The sequence below is a fragment of the Macrotis lagotis genome, chromosome 2, assembly GCF_037893015.1.
Source record: "Macrotis lagotis isolate mMagLag1 chromosome 2, bilby.v1.9.chrom.fasta, whole genome shotgun sequence".
NCBI lineage: Eukaryota > Metazoa > Chordata > Mammalia > Peramelemorphia > Peramelidae > Macrotis > Macrotis lagotis.
In genome coordinates, this window is record NC_133659.1 from 235,735,185 (window position 1) to 235,759,545 (window position 24,361).

The 24,361-nt window shown below is 37.1% G+C and overlaps 1 protein-coding gene across 6 annotated transcripts in view; it reads left to right on the plus strand.

The window, feature by feature from the left end:
- B3GNTL1 (UDP-GlcNAc:betaGal beta-1,3-N-acetylglucosaminyltransferase like 1) overlaps positions 1–24,361 on the plus strand; it is a 211,678-nt gene that overhangs the window by 32,203 nt on the left and 155,114 nt on the right. For 5 of the 6 annotated variants that reach the window (XR_012476024.1, XM_074225198.1, XM_074225199.1 and 2 more), the window contains exons 6-8: positions 907–1,002; positions 17,656–17,751; positions 22,125–22,249. Coding sequence is in view for 5 of the 6 variants with exons in the window: in XM_074225198.1 (XP_074081299.1) it covers positions 907–1,002; positions 17,656–17,751; positions 22,125–22,249 (317 nt within the window). In the remaining variant the exon portion in view is untranslated. The remainder of the gene's footprint in view (positions 1–906; positions 1,003–17,655; positions 17,752–22,124; positions 22,250–24,361) is intronic. The other variant, XM_074225202.1, reaches the window with a different exon arrangement.

Consider the following 24,361-nt stretch of genomic DNA (forward strand, 5'->3'; position numbering starts at 1 on the left):
TCCTTAAAGAAAAAATAAAATATAAGAGATAGCAAAATTATATAATAAGATTTATTTATGTTTTGCTAGGCAATGGGGTTAAGTGGCTTGCCCAAGGCCACACAGCTAGGTAATTATGAAGTGTCTGAGGCCGAATTTGAACTCAGGTACTCCTGACTCCAGGGCTGGTGCTCAATCCACTGTATCACCTAGCTGCCCCAAATCTTTTTTATTTCAAATAAAGATAATAGTCTATGGTTTTTGTTTAAACCTCACAATTCTTTCTTTGGATACAGATGGTCTTCTCCATTGCAGATACACTAAAATTGTCCCTGTTTGGTGCACTGATGGATTGAGCAAGTCCATTAAGGTTGATCATCACTTCCATGTTGCTGTTAGGGTATACAAAGTTCTTCTGGTTCTGCTCATTTTGCTCAGCAATAGTTCATGCAAATCCTACCAGGCTTCTCTGAATTCCCATCCCTTCTGGTTTCTAATGGAACAGTAGTGTTCCATAATGTACATATACCACAATTTGTTCAGCCATTCACCAGTTGATAAACATTAATGTGATGTCCAATTCTTTGCCACCAAAACAAGGCTGCTATGAATATTTTCGTAAAAGTGATGATTTTACCCTTTTTTTGGCTACCTCTTCAGGGTATAGACCCAATAGTGGTACAATTCATAATTATTAATAAATCAGTATATTATTAACTCAGAAACTGCACCATTCTTTATTTTTTGGCATCAAGCAGAGAAATACTACAAACTTTGGAAAACCCAGGAATGTGTTTTTAATCTGATTTTATTTTAAAATATTTGCTATCTGTACATGATATAATATGTGTGTGTATATATATATATATATATATGTATTTATATAAACTATGTACTTTCTTTTGTTTAATTTCATTTAAAATTTAGATCATAGGGTGCCAAGTAAAGAGAGAACCTCCAAACTCAACTGAACGCTATACTCGTTGGATCAATAATCTAACATCTAAGCAACTTATCACTCAGGTATTTAGCATTTTTTTTTAGTTATCTCTGTAGGCATTCCTTGGTATTAGATGTAGTGTCCTAGAAATTTTGCCTTTTAAATGCATTGCTTAAATGTTGTGCCCCAGTATGCCCTAGTTATATGCTAGTAGTATATATATATGTACACACACATGCGCACACAGACACACACATATGCATACTGTATTTCCCTATGTATAAGACACTCATATCTAAGATGCTCCTTAATTTTGGGGGCCTGAAATTTATTTATTTACCTATTCACTTATTCATTCATTTATTTTTTTCTTTATTTATTTTTTGTTTATTTATTTATCTGTTTAGTTAGTTATTTAGTTATTCTGTTATTTATTTTGCAAGGCAATGGGGTTAAGTGGCTTGCCCAAGGCCACACAGCTAGGTAATTAAGTGTCTGAGACCAGATTTGAACTCAGGTACTCCAGATCCCAGGGCTGATGCTCTATCCATTGTGCCACTTAGCCACCCTGGTGCCCGGAATTTAAAAAAAAATTATTACATAAAGTTATTGAACTAAAGTTTTATTCATCATGGAATTCAAGGAACTTCTGTTCTTAACTCTCAGGCATCTTTTGGGCAATGCATGCCCATGCTTAGTCCATTCTGTTTCATGAACCTGAAGCATCAATATGTCCTCCTTTGAAATCCATTACTTCTTTTTCATCAACAATTCTTCTTTCCTCATGTTGAACCATATTTGTGGACAAAGGAATTCCAACGGCCCTTTGTTCTTCAATGCATAGCTTCAATTCTCTCTCTGTTTGGCGGACTTGCAAATCATGGCCTTCTGCCAAGGCAGTTTCAGTAGGGTTTCTTCTTTCTGTGGCCATTCTTGGATTGTTTTCTTTGTTGGAGGAGGACCAAACTCATATTCAGGAGCACAATTTCCATTCACCTTTTTTTAAATTAATTTTTATTAAAGATATTATTTGAGTTTTATAATTTTCCTCCAATCTTACTTCCCTCCCCCCACTCCCCAATGGAAAGCAATCTGTCAGTCTTTACTTTGTTTCTATGTTGTACCTTGCTCCAAATTGGGTGTGATGAGAGAGAAATCATATCCTTAGAGATCAGACAATAAGATATCTGTGTGTTTCTAAATTGCATGGGATAGTTCTTGAACTTTGTTCAAACTCCACAGCTCCTTATCTGGAGACAGATGGCACTCTCCTTTGCAGACGGCCCAAAATTGCTCCCGATTGTTGCATTGATGGAATGAGCAAGTCCTTCAAGATTGAACATCACTCCCATGTTGCTGTTAGGTTATACAGTGTTTTTCTGGTTCTGATCATCTTACTCAGCATCAGTTCATGCAAATCCCTCCAGGCTTCCCAGAAATCCCATCCCTCATGGTTTCTAATAGAACGATAGTGTTCCATGACATACATATCCCACATTTTGCTAAGCCATTCCCCAATTTATGGACATTTACTTGATTTCCAATTCTTTGCCACCACAAACAGGGCTGCTATAAATACTTTTGTACAAATAATGTTTTTACCCTTTTTCATCATCTCTTCAGGGTATAGACCCAATAGTAGTATTGCTGGGTCAAAGGGTATGCACATTTTCGTTGCCCTTTGGGCATAGTTCCAAATAGCTTTCCAGAATGGTTGGATGAGTTCACAGCTCCACCAACAGTGTAATAGTGTCCCACATTTCCCACAACCCTTCCAACAATGATCATTATCCTTTCTGGTCATATTGGCCAATCTGAGAGGTGTGAGGTGGTACCTCAGAGAAGCTTTAATTTGCATTTTTCTAATAATTAATGATTTAGAGCATTTTTTCATATGGCTATGAATCTTTGCTTTTGCTTTGATCTCCTCATCTGTAAATTGCCTTTGCATATCCTTTGACCATTTGTCAATTGGGGAATGGCTTTTTATTTTAAAAATATGACTTAGTTCTCTGTATATTTTACAAATGAGGCCTTTCTCAGAATCTTTAGTTGTAAAGATTGTTTCCCAATTTACTACATTTCTTTTAATCTTGGTTACATTGGTTTTATCTGTGCAAAAACTTTGATTTTAATTTATTTTTATTAAAGATATTATTTGAGTTTTACAATTTTCCCCCGAATCTTGCTTCTCTCTCCCCACCCCCCCCACGGAAAGCACTCTTGTCAGTCTTTACTTTGTTTCCATGTTGTACCTTGATCCAAATTGGGTGTGATGAGAGTGAAATCATATCCTTAAAGAAGTGAAATCTCAGAGGTAACAAGATCAGACAATAAGATACCTGTTTTTTATTTTTCTAAATTAAAGGGAATAGTCCTTGCCCTTTGTTCAAATTCCACAGCTCCTTATCTGGATACAGATGACACTCTCCTTTGCAGACAGCCCAATATTGTTCCCCATTGTTGCACTGATGGAATGAGCAAGTCCTTCATGGTTGAACATCACTCCCATGTTGCTGTTAGGGTGTACAGTGTTTTTCTGGTTCTGCTCATCTCACTCAGCATCAGTTCATGCAAATCCCTCCAGGCTTCCCTGAAATCCCATCCCTCCTGGTTTCTAATAGAACAATAGTGTTCCATGACATATATATACCACGGTTTGCTAAGCCATTCCCCAGTTGAAGGACATTTACTGGATTTCCAATTTTTTGTCACCACAAACAGGGCTGCTATAAATATTTTTGTATAAGTAATATTTTTACCCTTTTTCATCATCTCTTCAGGGTATAGACCCAGTAGTGGTATTACTGGGTCAAAGGGTTGCCCTTTGGTCATAGTTCCAAATAGCTCTCCACAAGGGTTGGATGAGTTCACAGCTCTACCAATAGTGTAGTAGTGTCCCAGATTTCCCACAACCCTTCCAACAATGATCATTATCCTTCCTGGTCATATTGGCCAATCTGAGAAGTGTGAGGTGGTACTTCAGAAAAGCTTTAATTTGCATTTCTCTAATAATTAATGATTTAGAGCATTTTTTTATATGGCTATGGATTGCTTTGATCTCCTCATCTGTAAATTGCCTTTGCATATCCTTTCACCATTTGTCAATTGGGGAATGGCTTTGTTTTAAAAATATGACTCAGTTCTCTGTATATTTTAGACATGAGTCCTTTGTTAGAATCATTAGTTGTAAAGATTGTTTCCCAATTTACTACATTTCTTTTGATCTTGGTTACATTGGTTTTATCTGTGCAAAAGCTTTTTAATTTAATGTAATGTAAATCATCTAATTGGTTTTTGGTGATGTTCTGCAACTCTTCTGTAGTCATAAACTGCTCCCCTTTTAATAGATCTGACAGGTAGGCTAGTCCTTGATCTTCTGATTTGCTTTTTCTTTTTATGTCTATGTCCTGTAACCATTTGGATCTTATCTTGGTAAAGGGTGAGAGGTGTTGGTCTAATCTAAGTTTCTTCCATACTAACTTCCAATTTTCACAGCAGTTTTTATCAAAGAGGGAGTTTTTATCCCAATGGCTGGATTCTTTGGGTTTATCAAACAGCAGATTACTATAATAATCTCCTGCTTTTTCACCTAGTCTATTCCACTGGTCCATCACTGTATTTCTTAGCCAATACCAAACAGTTTTGATGACTGATACTTTATAATATAATTTTAGATCAGGTAGGGGTAAGCCACCTTCTATTGCATTTTTTTTCATTAAGCTCCTGGCAATTCTTGACTTTTTATTTCTCCATATGAATTTACTTAGAATTTTTTCTAACTCATTAAAGCAATTTTTTAGAATTTTGATTGGTAGGGCACTAAACAGTTTAGTTTTGGTAGAATTGTCATTTTTATTATATTAGCTCTACCTATCCATGAGCAGTTGATATTTACCCAGTTATTTAAATCTGATTTAATTTGTGTGAGAAGTGTTTTATAATTATTTTCAAAAAGATTCTGAGTCTGTCTTTGCAAATAGACTTACAAGTATTTTATATTGTCTGAAGTTACTTTGAATGGGATTCTCTTTCTAGCTCTTCCTGCTGTTGCTAGACATATATAGAAAAGTCGAGGATTTATGAGGGTTTATTTTATAACCTGCAACTTTGCTAAAATTGCTAATTGTTTCCAGTAGTTTTTTGGATTTCTTGGGATTTTCTATGTAGATCATCATGTCATCTGCAAAGAGTGAGAGTTTTGTTTCTTCCTTCCCAATTCTAATTCCTTCAATTTCTTTTTCTTCTCTAATTGCTAATGCTAACATTTCTAATACAATATTGATTAGTAGTGGTGATAATGGACATCCTTGTTTCACCCCAATCTTATTGGGAATGCCTCTAGCATCTCCCCATTGAATATAATGCTTGTTGATGGTTTCAGATAGATACTGCTAATTATTTTAAGGAACAGTCCATTTATTACTACACTCTCTAGTGTTTTTAATAGGAATGGATGCTGTATTTTGTCAAAAGCTTTTTCAGCATCTATTCATATGATCATATGATTTCTGATAGATTTGTTGTTGATATAATTGAGTATAGTAACAGTTTTCCTAAAATTGAACCAACCCTGCATTCCTGGAATAAATCCTACTTGATCATAATGTATTATCCTAGTGATAACTTGTTGTAATCGTTTTGCTAAGATTTTGTTTAAGATTTTTGCATCTATATTCATCAGAGAAATAGGTCTATAATTTTCTTTCTGTGTTTTAACTCTTCCTGGCTTAGGTAACAGAACCATATTGGTTTCATAGAAAGAGTTAGGCAGAGTTGTGTCTTTCCCTATTTTTTCAAAAAGTTTATATAGAATTGGAATCAATTGTTTGTTAAATGTTTGGTAGAATTCGCTTGAGAATCCATCAAGCTCTGGAGATTTTTTTTTTAGGGAATTCAATGATTGCCTGTTGAATTTCTTTTTCTGAGATAGGGTTGTTTAGGGATTAAATCTCTTCATTTAATCTGGGCAACTTATATTTTTGTATATATACATCCATTTCACTTAGATTATTAAATTTATTGGCATAAAGTTGGGCAAAATAATTTCTAATTATCACTTTCATTTCCCCCTCATTGGTGATGAATTCACCTTTTTCATTTATGATACTAGCAATTTGGTTTTCTTTCTCTTTTTTAATCAAATTGACCAGAGGCTTATAAATTTTATTGGTTTTTTCATAATACCAACTATTGGTTTTATTTATTAATTCAAGTTTTTTTGCTTTTGATTTTATTGATTTCTCCTTTAATTTTTAGAATTTCTAATTTGGTATTTAATTGGGGATTTTTGATTTGTTCTTTCTCTATTGTTTCTAGTTGCATATTTAGTTCATTGATTTCCTCTTTCTCCAATTTATTCATATAAGCATTTAGAGCTATAATATATCCCCTGAGAGTCGCTTTGAATGAATCCCATAAGTTTTGGTATGTTGTTTCATTATTATCATTATCTAGGATAAAATGGTTAATTCTTTCTGTAATTTGTTTTTTGGTCCACTCATTGTTTTAAAATGAGGTTATTCAGTTTCCAACCTGTTCTGGGTCTATATCTCCTTGGCCCAATATTGCATATGACTTTTATTGCATTGTGATCTGAGAAAGATGTATTCACTATTTCTGCCTTTCTGCAGTTGATCGTTAGGTTTTTATGTCCTAGTACATGGTCAATTTTTGTATAAGTTCCATGTACTGCAGAGAAAAAGGTATATTCCTTTCTATCCCCATTCAGTTTCCTCCATAAGTCCACCATATCTAATTTTCTAACAATCTATTTACCTCCTTAACTTCTTTCTTGTTTATTTTATGAATTGATTTATCTAGATCTGATAGTGGGAGGTTGAGGTCTCCCACTAGAAGAGTTTTGCTGTCTATGTCTTCCTGTAGTTTTTTCAGCTTCTCCTCTATGAATATGGGTGCTGTCCCACTGGGTGCATATATATTCAGTATTGAAATGACTTTATTGTTTATGATACCTTTTAGGGGGATAAAGTTTCCTTCCTTATCTCTTTTAAAGCTATCTATTTTTGCTGCTGCTTTGTCTGAGATAAGGATTGCTACCACTGCTTTTTTCACTTCAGCTGAAGCAAAATACATTTTGCTCCAACCTTTTACCTTTCCTCTATATGTATCTCTCTGCTTCAGATGAATTTCTTGTAAGCAGTATATTGTAGGATTCTGATTTTTAATCCACTCTGCTATTTGCTTACGTTTTAAGGGAGAGTTCATCCCATTCACATTCAAAGTTATGATAACTAATTCTTTATTGCCCTCCATGCTATCTTCCCTCTGTTTGTTTTTTTAATTTTAATTTATTTTTTATTAAAGATATTATTTGAGTTTTACATTTTTCCCCCAATCTTGTTTCCACCCCCCCACATAAAGCACTCTGTCAGTCTTTACTTTGTTTCCATGTTGTACCTTGATCCAAATTGGGTGTGATGAAAGAGAAATCATATCCTTAAAGAGAAGTCTAAGAGGTAACAAGATCAGACAATAAGCTATCTCTCCTTTTTTCCTAAATTAAAGGGAATAGTCCTTGTACTTTGTTCAAACTCCACAGCTCCTTACCTGGATACAGATGGTACTCTCCTTTGCAGACAGTCCAAAATTGTTCCCGATTGTTGCACTGATGGAATGAGCAGGTCCTTCAAGCTTGAACATCACTCCCATGTTGCTGTTAGGGTGTACAGTGTTTTTCTGGTTTTGCTCATCTCACTCAGTATCAGTTCATGCAAATCCCTCCAGGTTTCCCCGAAATCCCGTCCCTCCTGGTTTCTAGTAGAACAGTAGTGTTCCATGACATACATATACCACAGTTTGCTAAGCCATTCCCCAATTGAAGGACATTAGCTGGATTTCCAATTCTTTGCCACCGCAAACAGGGCCGCTATAAATATTTTTGTACACGTAATGTTTTTTCCCTTTGCTCTCATCTCTTCAGTAGGGGTATTGCTGGGTCAAAGGGTATGTACATTTTTGTTGCCCTTTTGGCATAGTTCCAAATAGTTCTCCAGAAGGGTTGGATGAGTTCACAGCTCCACCAACAGTGTAATAGTGTCCCACATTTCCCACATCCCTTCCAACAATGATCATTATCCTTCCTGGTCATACTGGCCAATCTGAGAGGTGTGAGGTGTTACCTCAGAGAAGCTTTAATTTGCATTTCTCTAATAATTAATGATTTAGAGCATTTTTTCATATGGCTATGGATTACTTTGATCTCTTCATCTGTAAATTGCCTTTGCATATCCTTTGACCATTTGGCAAATGAGGAATGGCTTTTTGTTTTAAAAATATGACTCAGTTCTCTGTATATTTTAGAAATGAGTCCTTTGTCAGAATCATTAGTTGTAAAGATTGTTTCCCAATTTACTACATTTCTTTTGATCTTGGTCACATTGGTTTATCTGTGCAAAAGCTTTTTAATTTAATGTAATCTAAATCTTCTAATTGGTTTTTGGTGATGTTCTCCAACTCTTCATTAGTCATAAACTGTTCCCCTTTCCATAGATCTGACAGGTAGACTAGTCCTTGATCTTCTGATTTGCTTATAGTATTATTTTTTATGTCTATGTCCTGTAACCATTTGGATCTTATCTTGGTAAAGTGTGTGAGGTGTTGGACCAGTGGAATAGACTAGGTGTAAAAGCAGGAGATGATTATAGTAATCTGCTGTTTGATAAACCCAAAGAGTCTGGCCATTGGGATAAAAACTCCCTCTTTGATAAAAGTTGCTGGGAAAATTGGAAGTTAGTATTGAAGAAACTTAGATTAGACCGACACCTCACACCCTTTATAAAGACAAGATCCAAATGGTTACAGAACATAGACATAAAAAACAATACTGTTTGTATGTTTTTTCTAGTTTTTTGCAAGGCAAATGGGGTTAAGTAGCTTGTCCAAGACCACACAGCTAGGTATTTATTAAGTGTCTGAGACTGGATTTGAACCCAGGTACTTCTGACTCCAGGGCTCATGCTTTATCCACTGTGTGACCTAGCTGCCCCACACCCTCCCCTTTCTTTCCCCTTTCCCTTTTTCCCTTTTCCCTTCCCTTCCTTTTGTTATTTCCCCTTTTTTCCCCAACTCCCCTTCCTTTTCTCTGTCTCCCCCTCCCCTTTTCCCCTTTTAATATGTGAAAGGTTAGATGTTTTATAAGTTCACTGAGTATGTATAGGTTGACTTTAAGCCAAGTCTGATGAGAAGAAGGTTCAGGTGTTTCTCCTCTGCTCCCTTCTTCCCCTCTATTACCATAGGTTTTTTGTACCTCTTAGTGTAATGAGATTTGTCCCATTCAATCCCCTCCCTCCTCCCATCTCATTCCTGTCCCCCTTTTTAAGGAGGTAGTGTTTTTTAGATCATTCTAAGTCATAGAAAATTCTGAGTGTCTTTCCCTTCTAGTTCAGTGTATTCAGTTGAATAGAGTCAAAATTCCTATGAGTTATTAGAGTCTTTCTCCCAAGTGGGGTTAAAGCCAGTTACATCTCTTTTGATAGCAGTCTCATGGATAGGTCATGGATGTCCATCATTTCTGGCCAGGTATATTCTCTCTGTTAGAGTTACAATTCTCAAGATTTATGAGAATCTTTTTCCCCATGCTGGGATATAGCCAGTTTGAACTTATTGAATAGCATTTTTTTCTTTTTACGGCCCACTTGTTTTTTTGTTTTTGGTTTTTTTTTTTACCTTTTCATGTGTCTTTTGAACTGCCTCTTTCATGTTCAGATTTTCTGTTTAGGTGTGGTCTTTTCATCAGAAATTTTTGGAATTCTTCCATTTCGTTAAATGTCCATCTTTTTCCCTGGAAGAGCAGGTTCAGATTTGCTGGGAAAGTATGTTCTTTGCTGCATTCCAAGCTCCCTTGCTCTTTGAAATAACTCATTCCAGGCCCTTTGATCCCTTAATGTTGATGCAGCCAGGTCCTGCGGGATCCTTACTGTGGCTCCTTGATATTTAAATTGTTTCTTTCTGGCTGCTTGCAGGATTTTCTCTTTTATTTCATAGTTCTGGAATTTGGCCACAACATTCCTTGGTGTTTTCATTTTAGGATCTTTTTCTGGTGGGAATCGATATACTCTTTCAGTAACTACTTTGCCCCGATTCCATGATATCAGGGAAGTTTTCGATCACTAGATCCTGTAATATTAAGTCCAGGCTTTTTTTCTCTTCAGTGTTTTCAGCTAGTCCTATAATTTTCAGGTTGCCCCTCCTCTATGTATTCTCAAGGTCAGTGGTTTTGTTGATGAGGCATTTTACATTTTCTTCTATTTTTTCTATTTTTTGATTTTGTTTAACTGACTCTTGCTGTCTCATGGAGTCATTAGATTCTGCAGACTCCATTCTTTTTTTGGGGGGGAGGAGTTTTCTTCATTAACCTTTTGCAACTCCTTTTCTGATTGGTCAATTCTCCTTTTGAAAGAGCTTTCCATTTGACCAATTGAAGTTTTGAGAGAATTATTTTCTTTTTTCATTTGCCCAGTTGAGGATCTGAGAGAATTATTCTCATTTTGTTTTTGTCCAATTGATGATATGAGAGATTTATTCTCATTTTGTAATTGTCCAATTGATGATCTGAGAGATTTATTCTCCTTTTGTATTTGTCCAATTGTACTTTCTAAGGTTTTGTTTTTTTGTTGCAAGGTATTAATTGTCTCCCCCAAATTTTCCAGTTGATTTTTAAACTCCTTCCTTATTTCTTCATGGAAGTCTTTCTGTGCTGAAGACCAGATTGTATTCTCCTCAGATGTTCCAGGTCTTTCTGAGTTAGGGTCTTTCCCTTCCAAGAATTTTTCTATGTATCCACCTTTCTGCTGACCCTTCTTCATTTTGAGTTGGGGAGGGGCTGGTTCCCAGGGGCTTGGGATCGCTAAAGGCTTTACTCACTGAGTGCAGTTCCTCTGGCTGTGCAGTAGGAGGTGCTGGTTGCTTTCTCTGGAGTGTCTGTTACCTTGATTGAGGCCTTCTCCCTTTGCTTGAAGGGAGGGGTTGCAGCTATTGAATTCTTTTGCCTTCAATCAATGGTGGGCTTTACCCTGGCTTGAGGTCATTCCTCATCTGGCCTGGTTCTTCTGCTCACACACCTGGGCCTGAGGCAGAAGTAGTTTGCATTTGTTTACTCTGGGAAGAAGTCTGAGCTGTAATGGAACTCTTGAGTTCCTCAGACCATAGGAGCCTAGGGATGGTGTCCCCAGCTCTCCTGCTCCAGAACTCTGCCCCCAGCCCTGTCAGCAAGCTCCCCTGGGACAGCACCAACACCAGCACCTCTGCTCCCTAAGTGACTCAAGCCCCTGCCGTGTAGCCCCACTACTGATCCAGCAGGTCCAGCTCTCGGGGCCTGAATTGGGCTCCAATTCAGCTGTTAATCTGGTTGATCCGGGGCTGATCCTCCCTCTGAGCCCAGACTCACCCACCCCAATTTGGCTGCTGCTTCTGCTGGAGACAAATCCTGAGGTGGATGTTCTTTCTCCTGGCTTTTCTTTCTGGGTTTTGTGGGTCGGATTTCTTTTAAGAGGTTTGTTTCATGTGATAGATGGGGTAAGATTAGGAGACTTTAGAATTGTGCCTGTCTTCTCTCCGCCAACTTGGCCGGAAGTCCTCCATCCATTTTGTTTTGTCTTGTTTTTTTAGGTTTTTGCAAGGCAGATGGGGTTAAGTGGCTTGCCCAAGGCCACACAGCTAGGTAATTATTAAGTGTCTGAGACCGGATTTGAACCCAGGTACTCCTGACTCCAGGGCCGGTGCTTTATCCACTACGCCACCCAGCGGCCCTTCTCCATACACTTTGAATGGAAAAACTAGAACACTTTGAACCTGAATTCAGCACTGTATGACAATCTTTTCCTGAGTTCTGGGTAGAATGTTGCAATATGGAACCTAATATACCGGTAACAAATGCGAAACAATGAGTACAAAGACAAGGCTGAAAAAGTAGGAAATGGAAGTAAAAAAAAAAAAACTACATCTACTGTGTAAGAAACTCCCAGTTTTTGGACCCCATATTTTCAAAAAAGGGTTTATCTTATTCATGAGGAAATATGGTACCTTTAAAGGGTTGAAGGGGATAGAAAAATTGAGAATGTTGCACCCTTTGGAAGTGACTTTTTTGAAATTTAAGGGTCTATAAGAGGTGGTGAAATTCTCATCTTTTGCCATTTCAAGTGTTTCTTTAGTTGGAATAACCTCTTTATTATTTTAACACGAAGTGAAGACAAAAGTAAGAAACATGGTATTATAATGGAGAGAGGTCAAGTTGAGAAACATGTAAAAACTATATCTGGACCTGACCAGAATTCATTGTAGAGGAGTTAAATAAAGTCAACAGAAATCTGTAAGCATGTTTAAAAACCTACTATGTGCTAGACACAGTTAAATTTTAGGGATGTGACATGGAAAACGAAACAATTTCTGCTCTCAAATAACTATTATTATATTGGTAGAGACAACATGTACATCTATTACTTAATGAGGAACAAATATGTACAGAATAAATAGGGACTGGTTAAATACAAGGAGAACAATACGATAGGGGATCAGAAATAATACCTTATAGAGAGAAGGTATTGGGTTGGGTTTTATAAATAAGTGAGGGATTTTGTGAGGCAGAACTGAACAAAGACATTCCAGGCATAGGGGATGTCCAGTTCAAATGAATGGAGGCAGGAAATGCAGATTTTTGTTAACTGTTACTGAATGAATACAGTATCCAGAAGTGGAAAGTTTCATGTAGTTCACATTTTATGTTACTTTGAAATTTTACAGTTTAGTTCTCTAATCTATATCCAGGTATAGATATGAACATAAATTGATATGACATAGAAATGCTAATAAACATTCTTATCTAGGTTTTGTTATATAATAATCAAAAATTTTTTTGGACTTGATATGTGGTTTTATAGGGAAGAAGCTCCTAGTGAGACCAGGGGAGACATTATTGAACCTCCAAAAGCATTCTGAAAACATTAGCATCACCATTCTGGTGAGAGTAGAGAGAATCATCTCTTGATTCCCTTAGCCATCCCAGGAATCCACAGAGGGACCCTCAGAGTCCTGCAAAAATTCTGAAATTGAAGAACCAGGGTAGGTTGAAGACTAATCTTAAAGGATAGAACCCCAGTGGCCCCTGGAAGCTTTCAGCTTCTTTGCTTGAACCTACATCTATCCCAGTTCTTCAAGGCCCTTGGCTCCAGGAGCCCAGCCAGAAAGAGCAACCATGGTGGGTCTCATTTAACCTTTCTCTGTTTGAACCTATGACCTGCCTGAATTAGTGACCAAGCTCATCCTAAGCAGAGCCTTCCTTAAGTCTGTGGCAATAATAGCTCATTAAGAGAGAAACCTTCAGGATACTAGTGACCTCAGCCCAAGTTATGGGAGAAAAGTCCTAGGCAGAATTCTGCCTAAACAATTCTGAAACCTGTGGTTGGAACCCCACGTTGGAAAGCCCTGAATCTAGCAGCAGAAGAGAAGGACCCCAGGAAGAACTGGAGCAAGGAAAGGTCCCATAATCTTGTGACAATAGGGACTCCTCCAGGCAGAGCCTAGCATCAGAACAGGACCAGGCCCATCTTACCATATCTCATTTTCGGTGTTTGACAGAAACTCTGACTTCTTCTACTAGAACCTTGGGTAGACGACATGAACAAATTAGGGAAAAATTTAACCACATGAGGAAATAGCTTGATTTGAGAGATGCCTAAGGGATAAACTCTGGAGAGAATAGCAACCCTAAAGAAGTTCTAGTTAAACCTAAGAGAAAGAAGTGTCCTGGCTGCAGAAATATCTAGGAAAAGTAAAGCAAGAAATAAGAATGGAAAAAGCCAGGGAGATTATATTGGCAAGAAAAATCTATAATTTAGAACAGAGTCCTAATAAAACCCCCAGAGGAAAAAATGTCCTGGCTACAGAGGATGCAGAAATATCTAGGAAAAATAAAACAGGAAATACAGAATGGAAAAAGCTAGGGAGATAAAATTGGCAAGGAAAATTGATTATCTAGAACATATTACATAAAAGCTTAATCTGGCCAAGCACTCTTTCTGGAGAATTACATTCTCTCTCTCTCTCTCTCTCTCTCTCCTCAGGGAAAGCTGCTTGTTTTTTTTTTATTTCTCCCCCCCCCCCCCCCTCTTATCCTCACACTGGGATGCTGCTTGGAGATAAAAATTTCATTCTGTTGCTTGTTGTCACAGATTGATGGGATGAAGTCAGGAGAGGTGTTGGCAGATAGAAGCAGCAATAGAATTGCTTATTTGATTGCAGAGTATAAGAGGATGCTGAGTAAGAGTGTTTGTGTGTGTGTGTGTGTGTGTGTGTGTTTGTTAGGGAATTAACCTTTTCTCCTATTAATTCATTAAGTTAGTTTTCTTTGAGTCTTTAATTTATGGAGAAAGCTCCAATTCTTGATCTTTTCATTCTTATTTAGGCAAAATTTGAGAGGTTGCAAGAATTGGAAAAATGTCTAATCTTCTTTCATCTTGTTAGTTATCAGTGCCACACTTTTGCTTCCTCTTGATAGACTCTTACTGGTTATATGTGTGTATGGACTTTTGCTTGGCTTTACCTGATAACTATTATGGCAGCCCCTTGTCCTTTTGCATGCCATCCTGGCTTATTTTATAGGCTGTTCTGAAGTTGAAGTTTTTCATTGGATTTCTTGGTTGTTATTTGGTCTGGTGTGAAGTAAAGGTTTTTTACTGCAGCAGGCATATGACAGAGGTCTCCAGGGAGTGGTGAATTTATCCAGATCGATCCTTGAGATATAATTGGGATTTTAAGTTAAGACCCCTAATATTAACACTATTGAATTAGCTCAATTCTCCCTGTAGGTATATTTATTGCTCTGGACTTGTATAATTTAATTTAGATAAGTTACTGTTTCTCAAAGATTGATGAATTTGATTGTTGGATCTCTCGATTTTGGACATAGGGTAATATTACTATAGCACTGTTAGGAATAAACTTTTTTTTTTACTTTTAGAAAGATTTTATTTATTTTGAATTTTACAATTTTTCCCCAAACTTCCCTCCCTATCCCTACCCCCCATAGAAGACAGTCTTTTAGTCTTTACATTGTTTCTATGGTATACATTGATCTAAGTTGAATGTGATGAGAGAGAAATTATGTCCTTAAGTAAGAAAAATAAAGTATAAGAGGTAACAAAATTACATAATAAGATAACTTTTTTAAAATTAAAAGTAATAGTCTTTGGTCTTTGTTCAAACTCCACAATTCTTTCTCTGGACATAGATGGTAATTTCCATCGCAGAAAACCCCAAATGTGCCTGATGGTTGCACTGATGGAATGAGCAAATCCATCAAAGTTGATTATTACCTCCATGTTGCTGTTAGGGTATACTATGTTCTTCGGTTCTGCTCATCTCGCTCAGCATCAGTTCATGCAAATCCTTCCAGGCTTCCCTGAATTTCCATCCCTCCTGGTTTCTAATAGAACAATAGTGTTCCATCACATACGTATACCACAGTTTGTTAAGCCATTCCCCAATTGAAGGACATTCATTTAATTTCCAATTCTATGCCACCACAAGCAGGCTGCTATATACATGAATGAAATTAGATTGTGTTTATAAAGACTCACATAGGGAGTTAATAAACTCTATTTATTGTACACTTAATTTTATGATGTCATTAGCATAGTGCCAGGCAAATACACAGTACATGTTTAATAAATGTTTATCTTTTTAAAAAACATGACAATTCTTCTATAAACTGGTAGAAGATATTGTCTAAGCCCATAATGAAAACTTGTTTTAACTGTGCAAAATAAAATCCTGTGTGTGTGTATGTGTGTGTGTGTGTGTGTGTGTGTGTGTGTGTATATATATATATATATATATATATATACATACATACATATATAAAAGAATTGTCTAGAGCCCTGAGAGGTTAAGTGACTTTCCCAAGGCTGTAGGTTGTACTTGAATCCAGATCTTCCTGACTCAAAAGCTACTTCTCTATCTACTCTGCTACTCTTCCTTTCGTGCTTTATTAGAATTTTAATAATCTAGACATTAAGTGAAAAGACTGGGGTGATGGCCAAATATGAGTAACACTGAATAAAACTTGGTGACCAATTGGATGCATTTCCAGCATAGTGCTAAGTTTTGAAACTTCAATAATTATTAATTAATTGATAAAGGAGAAGGAAGGAAAAATAGAATCTAGTCACAACAGTTGACAGAAGAGAAAGTATTGTAGAGAATATAGAGTGATATTGGACCAACAACTCTCATTCTGTTAGTTGCCCCAGATTCAAAAAGGAAGGAAATTGACACTTCAATTCCAAAACAATGAAGTTTTCTGAAAGGATGTTTTCAAGGTTTGCAAAAGATAGCAGTAAATTGAAATTCTAATTCATTTTTGTTTTTTTGGGGTGGCAAGGAAGTGGGGTTAAGTGACTTGTCCAAGGTCACACAGCTAAGCAAATATTAAGTGTCTGAGGCTAGATTCGAACTCAGGGCCTCCTGACTCCAGGGCTGGTGCTCTATCAACTCTTCCACCTAGCTTCCCCTAACTCATTTTCTTGAGGACTCTTGCTGCTCACCCTTTGATACTGCTAGGTATAATATAAATGTTTTTTGGATGAGTATTTTATTTGCTTCATAATAGCTGTATATCTGGAAATTGATTGGATTTGAAACGTTTAAGGCAAGAAATAATATGTGTAATTCCTGGCCATATTGGTATTAATTCCTTATGGAAGTGGTTATAAGATGAAAAATAGAAAATTAGTGGGTGTAATCACAGTGCTTATCACAGTAATTTTCTTGTATTTTTTTGAGCTAGTTTTTGATATTGAATATAAAGGATTACATTAGGTTTATGTATATTTTTCTTTTCCCAAATTTTCTTTCTCTATGTTAAAAAAAGTTTTATTGATTCTTTTTTGTTTTTTGCACCTATTCTCACATTCATGTAACCTGAACTCTCCCTGCACTAGTATGCAGTATTGTGTAGTTTATAGAGATGTGACACTGAAACCAGGAACAGTTTAAGTACGTATTAGCAAGTCATTTAATCTCCCCATGCTCTACATGGTCAAACTTGTAAGTTAAAGAGAAAGTGCCACCTTACATTAATAAAGTTTCCATACCTAGGCATTCTCTATACTTATACCAAGTCAAGTCCCTATCCCTATATCCTTCTTAAAATTGGAATTATTATCATTTGAAAAGGAGCATTGGCAGCAGTTAGGTTGGCACAGTGTTTAGAGTACAAGCCCTGGAGTCAAGAGGACCTGAGTTCAAATGTGACCTCAGATATTTAATAAGTGCCTAGCTATATGATCTTGGGCAAGTCATTTAACCCTATTGCCTTGCAAAAACAAACAAACAAAATAATCATGATAAGGATCTTTGTGATCCAGTCTTTAGAACCAATTCTGCTATTAACTTTCTTTGTGACTCCAGGAAAATGATTCCATCTTTCTAGATCTCAATTTTCTCATGTTCACATTCTCAAATCCTTTTCTGGTTCTAGTATTCCTAAAGAACAATTGAAATTCACTTATTGGTCTTATATGAGAATGGATGTTAATGATACTGCCTATTTGAATGTAAGTTTTTTTGAGAGCAAACACAATCTCATTTTTGTCTTTGTGTCCCTATGCTTGAATCACAGTTAGTACAAAACAAATACCTGTTGACTGACTAATCGATAGTCTCTGAATGAAGAATGCAACTCCTTCATTTATTCTTTTAATGTTAACTATGCTTCATAGGTGTTTACTTCTTATGGACCAACAGTGATCATGCCTACTTGGTTTTGCTCTCAAGAATGGTTTTCCCAAGTTGGAAAGTTTGATGAGAGTGGCAAGGTAAGTTCTTAAAATTGAAGAAAATCCTCATTGAATACTTGTGGCTAAAAAAGAGTTTTATATCACAATGAAATTTGTATATTTCCCAACCAGGTTTCTACTTGATCATCTACCAGATGGCAATGTTATTTCATTTCCCCTGCTACGTTTTTTTTCATCTATTATGTGATGTATTTGGTATAACATAATGTGGAAAGAATATGGTACTTGGATTTGGAAATATGGATTCAAGGGTTAGCTCAACTACTCGTTAATTCTGTAACCAGGGCAAAATCACTTTCATATGATCAGATTTAGTGCTGGAAGAGGTTTCCTGTCATCTAGTCTAGGCCCCTCCTTTTATAGATAAGAAAACACAGAAAGGTAAAGGAAATCAAAAGACTTTTCAAAGAGAGAATGGGGATCTGAGGCCTGCTTAAATGAGATATAATAGCAATTGTAATGATAATAAACCATTCCTGGATCTAAGGGATTGGGGTGCTATGCACTCTTCCTCTCCCTTAAGAGTCTTCTCTGCTCTGTACTCTTGCCTATGGAAATCAGCTTCAGGCTTGAGGAAATATGACCACCTTAAATAAAGATCAGGCTTCTCAAAGTTTTTGACTCATTGTGGTCTCACCATGGTGCCCCAGGGAAAAATATCCAAAAGCTTAGGTTTTGGTTCATATCTAGACTCTTTCTAAAGGTATACAGTATAAATCCAATATGGGGCAGCTATTTCTTTCATATGCACTAAAGAAATGCTTAATAGAAAGATTATATAATAGGATACAATAATAATATAACTTTATATTCTTTAAGGTCAATACTAAAATTTGATGTTCTTTATGGGACTGTCAGATAGACATTTTGAATATCACCTTGTTCTTCATTGTCTTACAAATTCTCAAAAGCGAATTTGGGGAGTTTTTTGTTATTTTTTTGGCAATACAGATCTAGGACTGAGTTCCTTTTCCTGTCACTTATAAATCTCTCCAATACAAAAATTCTCCCTGCTCTTATTCTGCTCAGGATCTCAAAATCTCTAACTTCTTCATTCACAAAATTGACTTTAAATTTGAACATGTAAATTTCAGGGCCACTGTTCAGTTCTCTACAGTCGGGAAACACAAAGTAGACAAGGAAGCCAGGGGCTTCAAGGCTCTGGCACCACTTCCCTAGCACAGCCCTGGTTTAGGAGCAGGGATGACAGATGCCATCTATCTGGCATGAGAGGAAAAGTTCCAACCCTTCCTTACTTTTTTTTTTTTTTTTTTTTACGTTTTTGCAAGGCAAATGGGGTTAAGTGGCTTGCCCAAGGCCACACAGCTAGGTAATTATTAAGTGTCTGAGGCCTGATCTGAACTCAGGTACTCCTGACTCCAGGGCCAGTGCTCTATCCACTGTGCCACCTAGCTGCCCCACCCCTCCTTACTTTTCATAGGAAACCCATGTAAGAGAATTACTTCTTGCACATATTGTCAAGTTAGAAAGAAAGAGAGCATCAGAAGCTTTCTGTCCTTTTAAAAGTACCACTTCTGTCACCAAACAAGGAGGGCTTTCAAGGGAGCACATAAGCTTCTAGAATCATATCCAAGTCTCAGATCCTTTTAAGTTCTGAGTCAGCTGTAAACCAGTGGTGTTAAAAGCTCTGCATATGCTTTCCCTATTATGTAATAATTACAAAAAGCTTGATTTTGTTTGAGAGAGTGTGTGTGTGTGTGTATGTGTGTAAAATGAGAAGTGTCAGTTAGTAATTATTCATTGGGAGGAAGGAGTGGTGCTTGGATAGTTTTTGATAAATTGTTGGGTATGATTTCAGAAGTACCACAATTTCAGACCCTTCCTACCCTTCATCAAAAGACTATAGTCCCAAACCAAGGTAAAAATCTTTTTTTTCCCTATGCTGGCTGTGGCCTGAAATTCTATTATATTTTATTATATATTATTTATATTCTATTATATTTTCCTCAAGTTTTTTTGATTATCTTCTTTTGATTTTACTGGAATCTTAGCACTTTGGAAGTTGGGGAGGGGTTAACTGCCAGGCTCACTTTTTTTCCAGCGAAAGTGAGTCTGCTAAAACCAAAAGAGAAAGGGAGGTTAACTATGGTAACAATAGGAGCCCATGAGCAGAGCTCCAGATTCTACCTGTCTTTCAGAGAAACCTAAGACTCAGATTCCTTTTAACAGTTATTGTATGACTTGCTTTAAATAGCCCCTACCAACCCATACTTTGTATGTCATTTCTACTCACTTAGGATACATTAATTTTAGTTAATCTCAAATTTAAAACCTGAGATTAAGTTTTGTTTTTTTGTTTTTTTTGCAAGGCAGTGGGATTAAGTGGTTGCCCAAGGCCACACAGCTAGGTAATTATTAAGTGTCTGAGGTCGGATTTGAACTCAGGTACTCCTGACTCCCAGGCTGGTGCTCTATCCACTGCACCACCTAGCCACCCTGAATCATAAATATTTTTAAATATATTCGTAAAATATATTTTATTTGTAAAAATAAAATACATCAAGATGCACTGAGTGCCTACTTAGGGTAATTGCACTAAGATTGCGGATAGTAAGTAATATTGTCCTCCTGGAGATTACAATTCAGTTGAAGAAATAATACAGAGGAAAACAGTGAAATTATATTGAAGGCAACATACATACATATATACGTGTGTGTGTGTGTGTGTATAAATATAACTCTCATGTCAGAGACTCCTGTTGTAGGCCCTAAATATATTTTGAAGGGCTTTAAATCAGTCAGTGAACATTTATAAAGTACCTATTATGTGGCAAACACAGTAAAAGGGAAGACAGCCCCTGTCCTAAGGAACTAACAATGTAATGGGGAAGACATCATGCAGACTAATAAATACAAATAAGCTAAACAGTCTGGATAAGTAGGAAATAACGGAGGAAAAGTTCTAGAAATACTAGGGATTGGGAAGGATTTCCAGCAGAACATGAGATTTTAATCAGAAATTAAAGGAAACTGGGGAGCCAATAGGCAGAGAGGAGGAAGGAGAGTATCCTAGTCATGGGGGATAAGCATTAAAAATGTCAGATCCAAAAGATGGGGTGTCTTGTTATTGGAACAGCCATGCTGGTCACTAGATAGAAATGTATGTGGTGAAAAGTAACGTATAAGAAGACAGGAAAGAAAGGAAGGGATTAGATTATAAGGAATTTTAACTGACTGACAGGGTTTTATGTTTAATCCTGGAGGCAATAGGGAACTACTGAGTTTATTGAGGAGAGAGGTAGCATGATTGGATCAGCACTTTAGAAGAATTGCAGAGTTCAGTATCTCAGGAGTGAAGAATGAGTTTAGAGGGGTGTGTGAAAAATGCTAATACTTGGTAATGAGTCCAAGCAGGGGAACAGTGAAAATCTGTTGTTGAAAGCAGTGATCCTCAGCTTCAAAGCTGACTCTCTAGGGCTTAGCAAAGCCCTCCACTTTTTGACCTGCCTTGTTTCTACGATCCAGGTTGTGATTGGAAACTTACCTTGTTTCAGGCTTGCTCAGTCAATAGTGAGCTGTTTATAATTTGTCACAAGTCTGGTGTTTTTGTGTCTTTTAGGGGAAGTGGTGGATTAAGTGTTCTCTTATTGGTACTCTTTGTTCTTCAGTTAAAAATATGACATGACTATCTTCTGCAAGTTTAGGAGCCTAAGGAAGCAGCAGATGCCTCAATCATCTGGAGCAATTTTCTAGTTTAAGAGCCAAATTCCAGGTTTCTTTTTTTTAATTATTATTTTTTGTATTTTTTTTAGGCTTTTGCAAGGCAATGGGGTTAAGTGACTTGCCCAAAGCCACACAGCTAGGTAATTATTACGTGTCTGAGGCTGGATTTGAACTCAGGTATTCCTGACTCCAGGGCTAGTGCTCTATCCACTGTGCCACCTAGCCGCCCCTCCAGGTTTATTTCTAATATATGACTACAAGGATTAAGCTATTAGAAGTAATTCCTAGCTATGGGGTCTCCATTGAATTGGTTGAGTGTATTAAAAGATTACATAGATTTAGAATTGAGAGGGACTATAGAGGCCATACTGTTCATGAACTCTATAGCCTGTGAAAGATTTAAAGAAAGATGTAGAAAAGAAATGTACAGGAATTGTTGCAATCCACGGTTATCTATAACATAACTAATTCATAATATATATTGGAAAAGAAATGTCACTTGAAACTTTTCTTTAGAAAAACATAAGCATTTGTGATTAAAATAGGAAAAATTGTATATTCCTATTTTTATGTATTTATGTATTTTTTGAATTATGGTTATAATATTTATAATCTTTACTGGGAACAGTCAAATAGTACAAATTTCTCCACTCTAGACTTTAAATGGAAATAATAAGAATTGTTAATGACTTTTCTCTCTCTTGTAGGGTGTGCCTGAGGACTTATTATTCTTTTATCATCATCTCCGAAAGGGTGGTGGAGTCTTTCTAGTTGAACAGTGTCTTCTGCTCTATCGATACCACCCCTATGCAGCAACACACTCAGTCCTAGAGTAAGTAAATTATCCTTTTGTGATTAGGTGAAAGTAAGGTACAGATTTAAGGACTTAAATGTTTTTAGCAACTCTGCTGGAGATGTGCTCAGAAATTTAGTTTTCATTAACTTAAGTTTAAATAGGGACCCAGAAGGGCAGAGCCAAGATGGTGACAGAAAAGCCACTTCTAGGTGTTCCCTTCAAAATATTTCAAAAATCCTAAAATTATGACTCTAACTAAATTTTTGAGAGACAGAATCCACAGAAAGATCCAGTGAGGCAATTCTCCAGTCCAAGGTAACCTGGAAAATAGTGGAAAAACTCCACGGGGTTAGAGTCATGGCCCTGCAGGAGTGAAGAAACTTCAGCCTCCCAGAAACAGCCCCAGGGTGCCTGGGAGCCCCTGCAGCAGAAGCAGTTTCCTGACCTGCATCCCAGGGGACACAGGGCACAACTTGGAGGATCAACAGGGAGACCTCTGCCAGAGGGAGCACAAAGCCCAGGCCCTCGGGGCACTCAGTACAGCAGTGGTGGCCCCCAAAGTCCAGATCCAGGAAAAGGAAGCATGCGTGGAGCCAACAAACAGGAGCCTCCATGCAACTGAGCCCTGAGTGCTCACTGAAGGTAGGGGAGTGGAGAAAGACTTCCAAGGTCTGTCCTCTGTCCTTGGAACAGGACTCTGGGACTCTGACCACATTCAGATCCTGATTGCAGTCTAGGGCCCCCATAGAACAGCCACCCCTGCCCCCCCCACCTAGCCCTGAGGTAGAGGGGTGCACTTGTGGTCATTCACAGACCAGGAGAACAGTCAGAGCTTCATACACTGAGGTCCTTGTTGGGGAGTGTCCCAGTAATAATCAAAAGCTCAGGAAGCACCCAAAACCAGACACAGGCTAGAGAAATGAGTAAACAGAAAAAAGAGGAACACCATCGAGAAATACTTTGTCTGTGATCCCAGGAAGGATGAAAATACTAAACCTGAAGATGAGAAAGTACAAGCTCCTTCATCTAAAGACTCCAAGAAAAACAGAAGTTGGATTCAGGGTATGACGGAGCTCAAAAAATTTTTTGAAAATCAATTAAGGGAGATAGAAGAAAAATTGGGAAAAGAAATGAGAGGACATGCAGGACACACATGAAAAAGAAGTCAGCAGCTTAGTCAAGGAGATCCAAAAAAATGCTGAAGAAAATAACATGTTAAAAACCAGCTTAGGTCAAATGGATAAAACAGTTCAAAAAGTTATTGAGGAGAAGAATGCTTTAAAAAAGCAGAATTGACCAGATGGAAAAGGAGATAAGAAAGCTCTCTGAGGAAAGCAAATCCTTCAGATGTAGAATGGAGCTAAAGGAAGCTGATGACTTTACAAGAAGTCAAGACATAATACTTCAGCACCAAAAGAAGAAAATGTGAAACATCTCATTGAAAAAACAACTGATATGGAAGACAGATTCAGGAAAGATAATTTAAAAATTATTGGGATACTTGAAAGTCATGATCAGGAAAAGAGCCTTGCCATCATTTTTAAAGAATTCCTACAGGAAAATTGCCCTGATATCGTAGAAGCAGAGGGCAAAATAGAAATTGAGAAAATCCATTGATCTCCCCTGGAAAGAGATCCAACAAAAACAACCCCCAGGAATATTATAGCCAAGTTCCAGAACTCCCAAGGCAAGGAGAAAACATTACAAGCAACTAGAAGGACACAATTCAAATATCGTGGAGATGCAGTCAGGATCACACTTAGCAGCAACTACATTAAGGGCTAGTAGGGCTTGGAATATAATATACCAAAAGGCCAAAGAACTCGGAATGCAACTGAGAATCAACTACCCAGAAAAGCTAAACATCTTCTTCCAGGGGAAAAGATGGACTTTCACTGAACCAAGGGAATTTCAAATATTCCTGTTGAAATGACTAGAGCTGAACAGAAAGTTTAACTTTCAAATACAGGACTCAGGTGAAGCATAGAGAGTGGAGGAGAAGGGTAAAATATGAGGAACTTAATGATGATGAGCTACATGTATTCCTGCATAGAAAAATGATACTGATAATACTCATATGAACCTTCTCATTTAATATAGCAGGTAGAATGAGCTTTTATAGATGAGGCACAGGAGAGAGCTGAATTT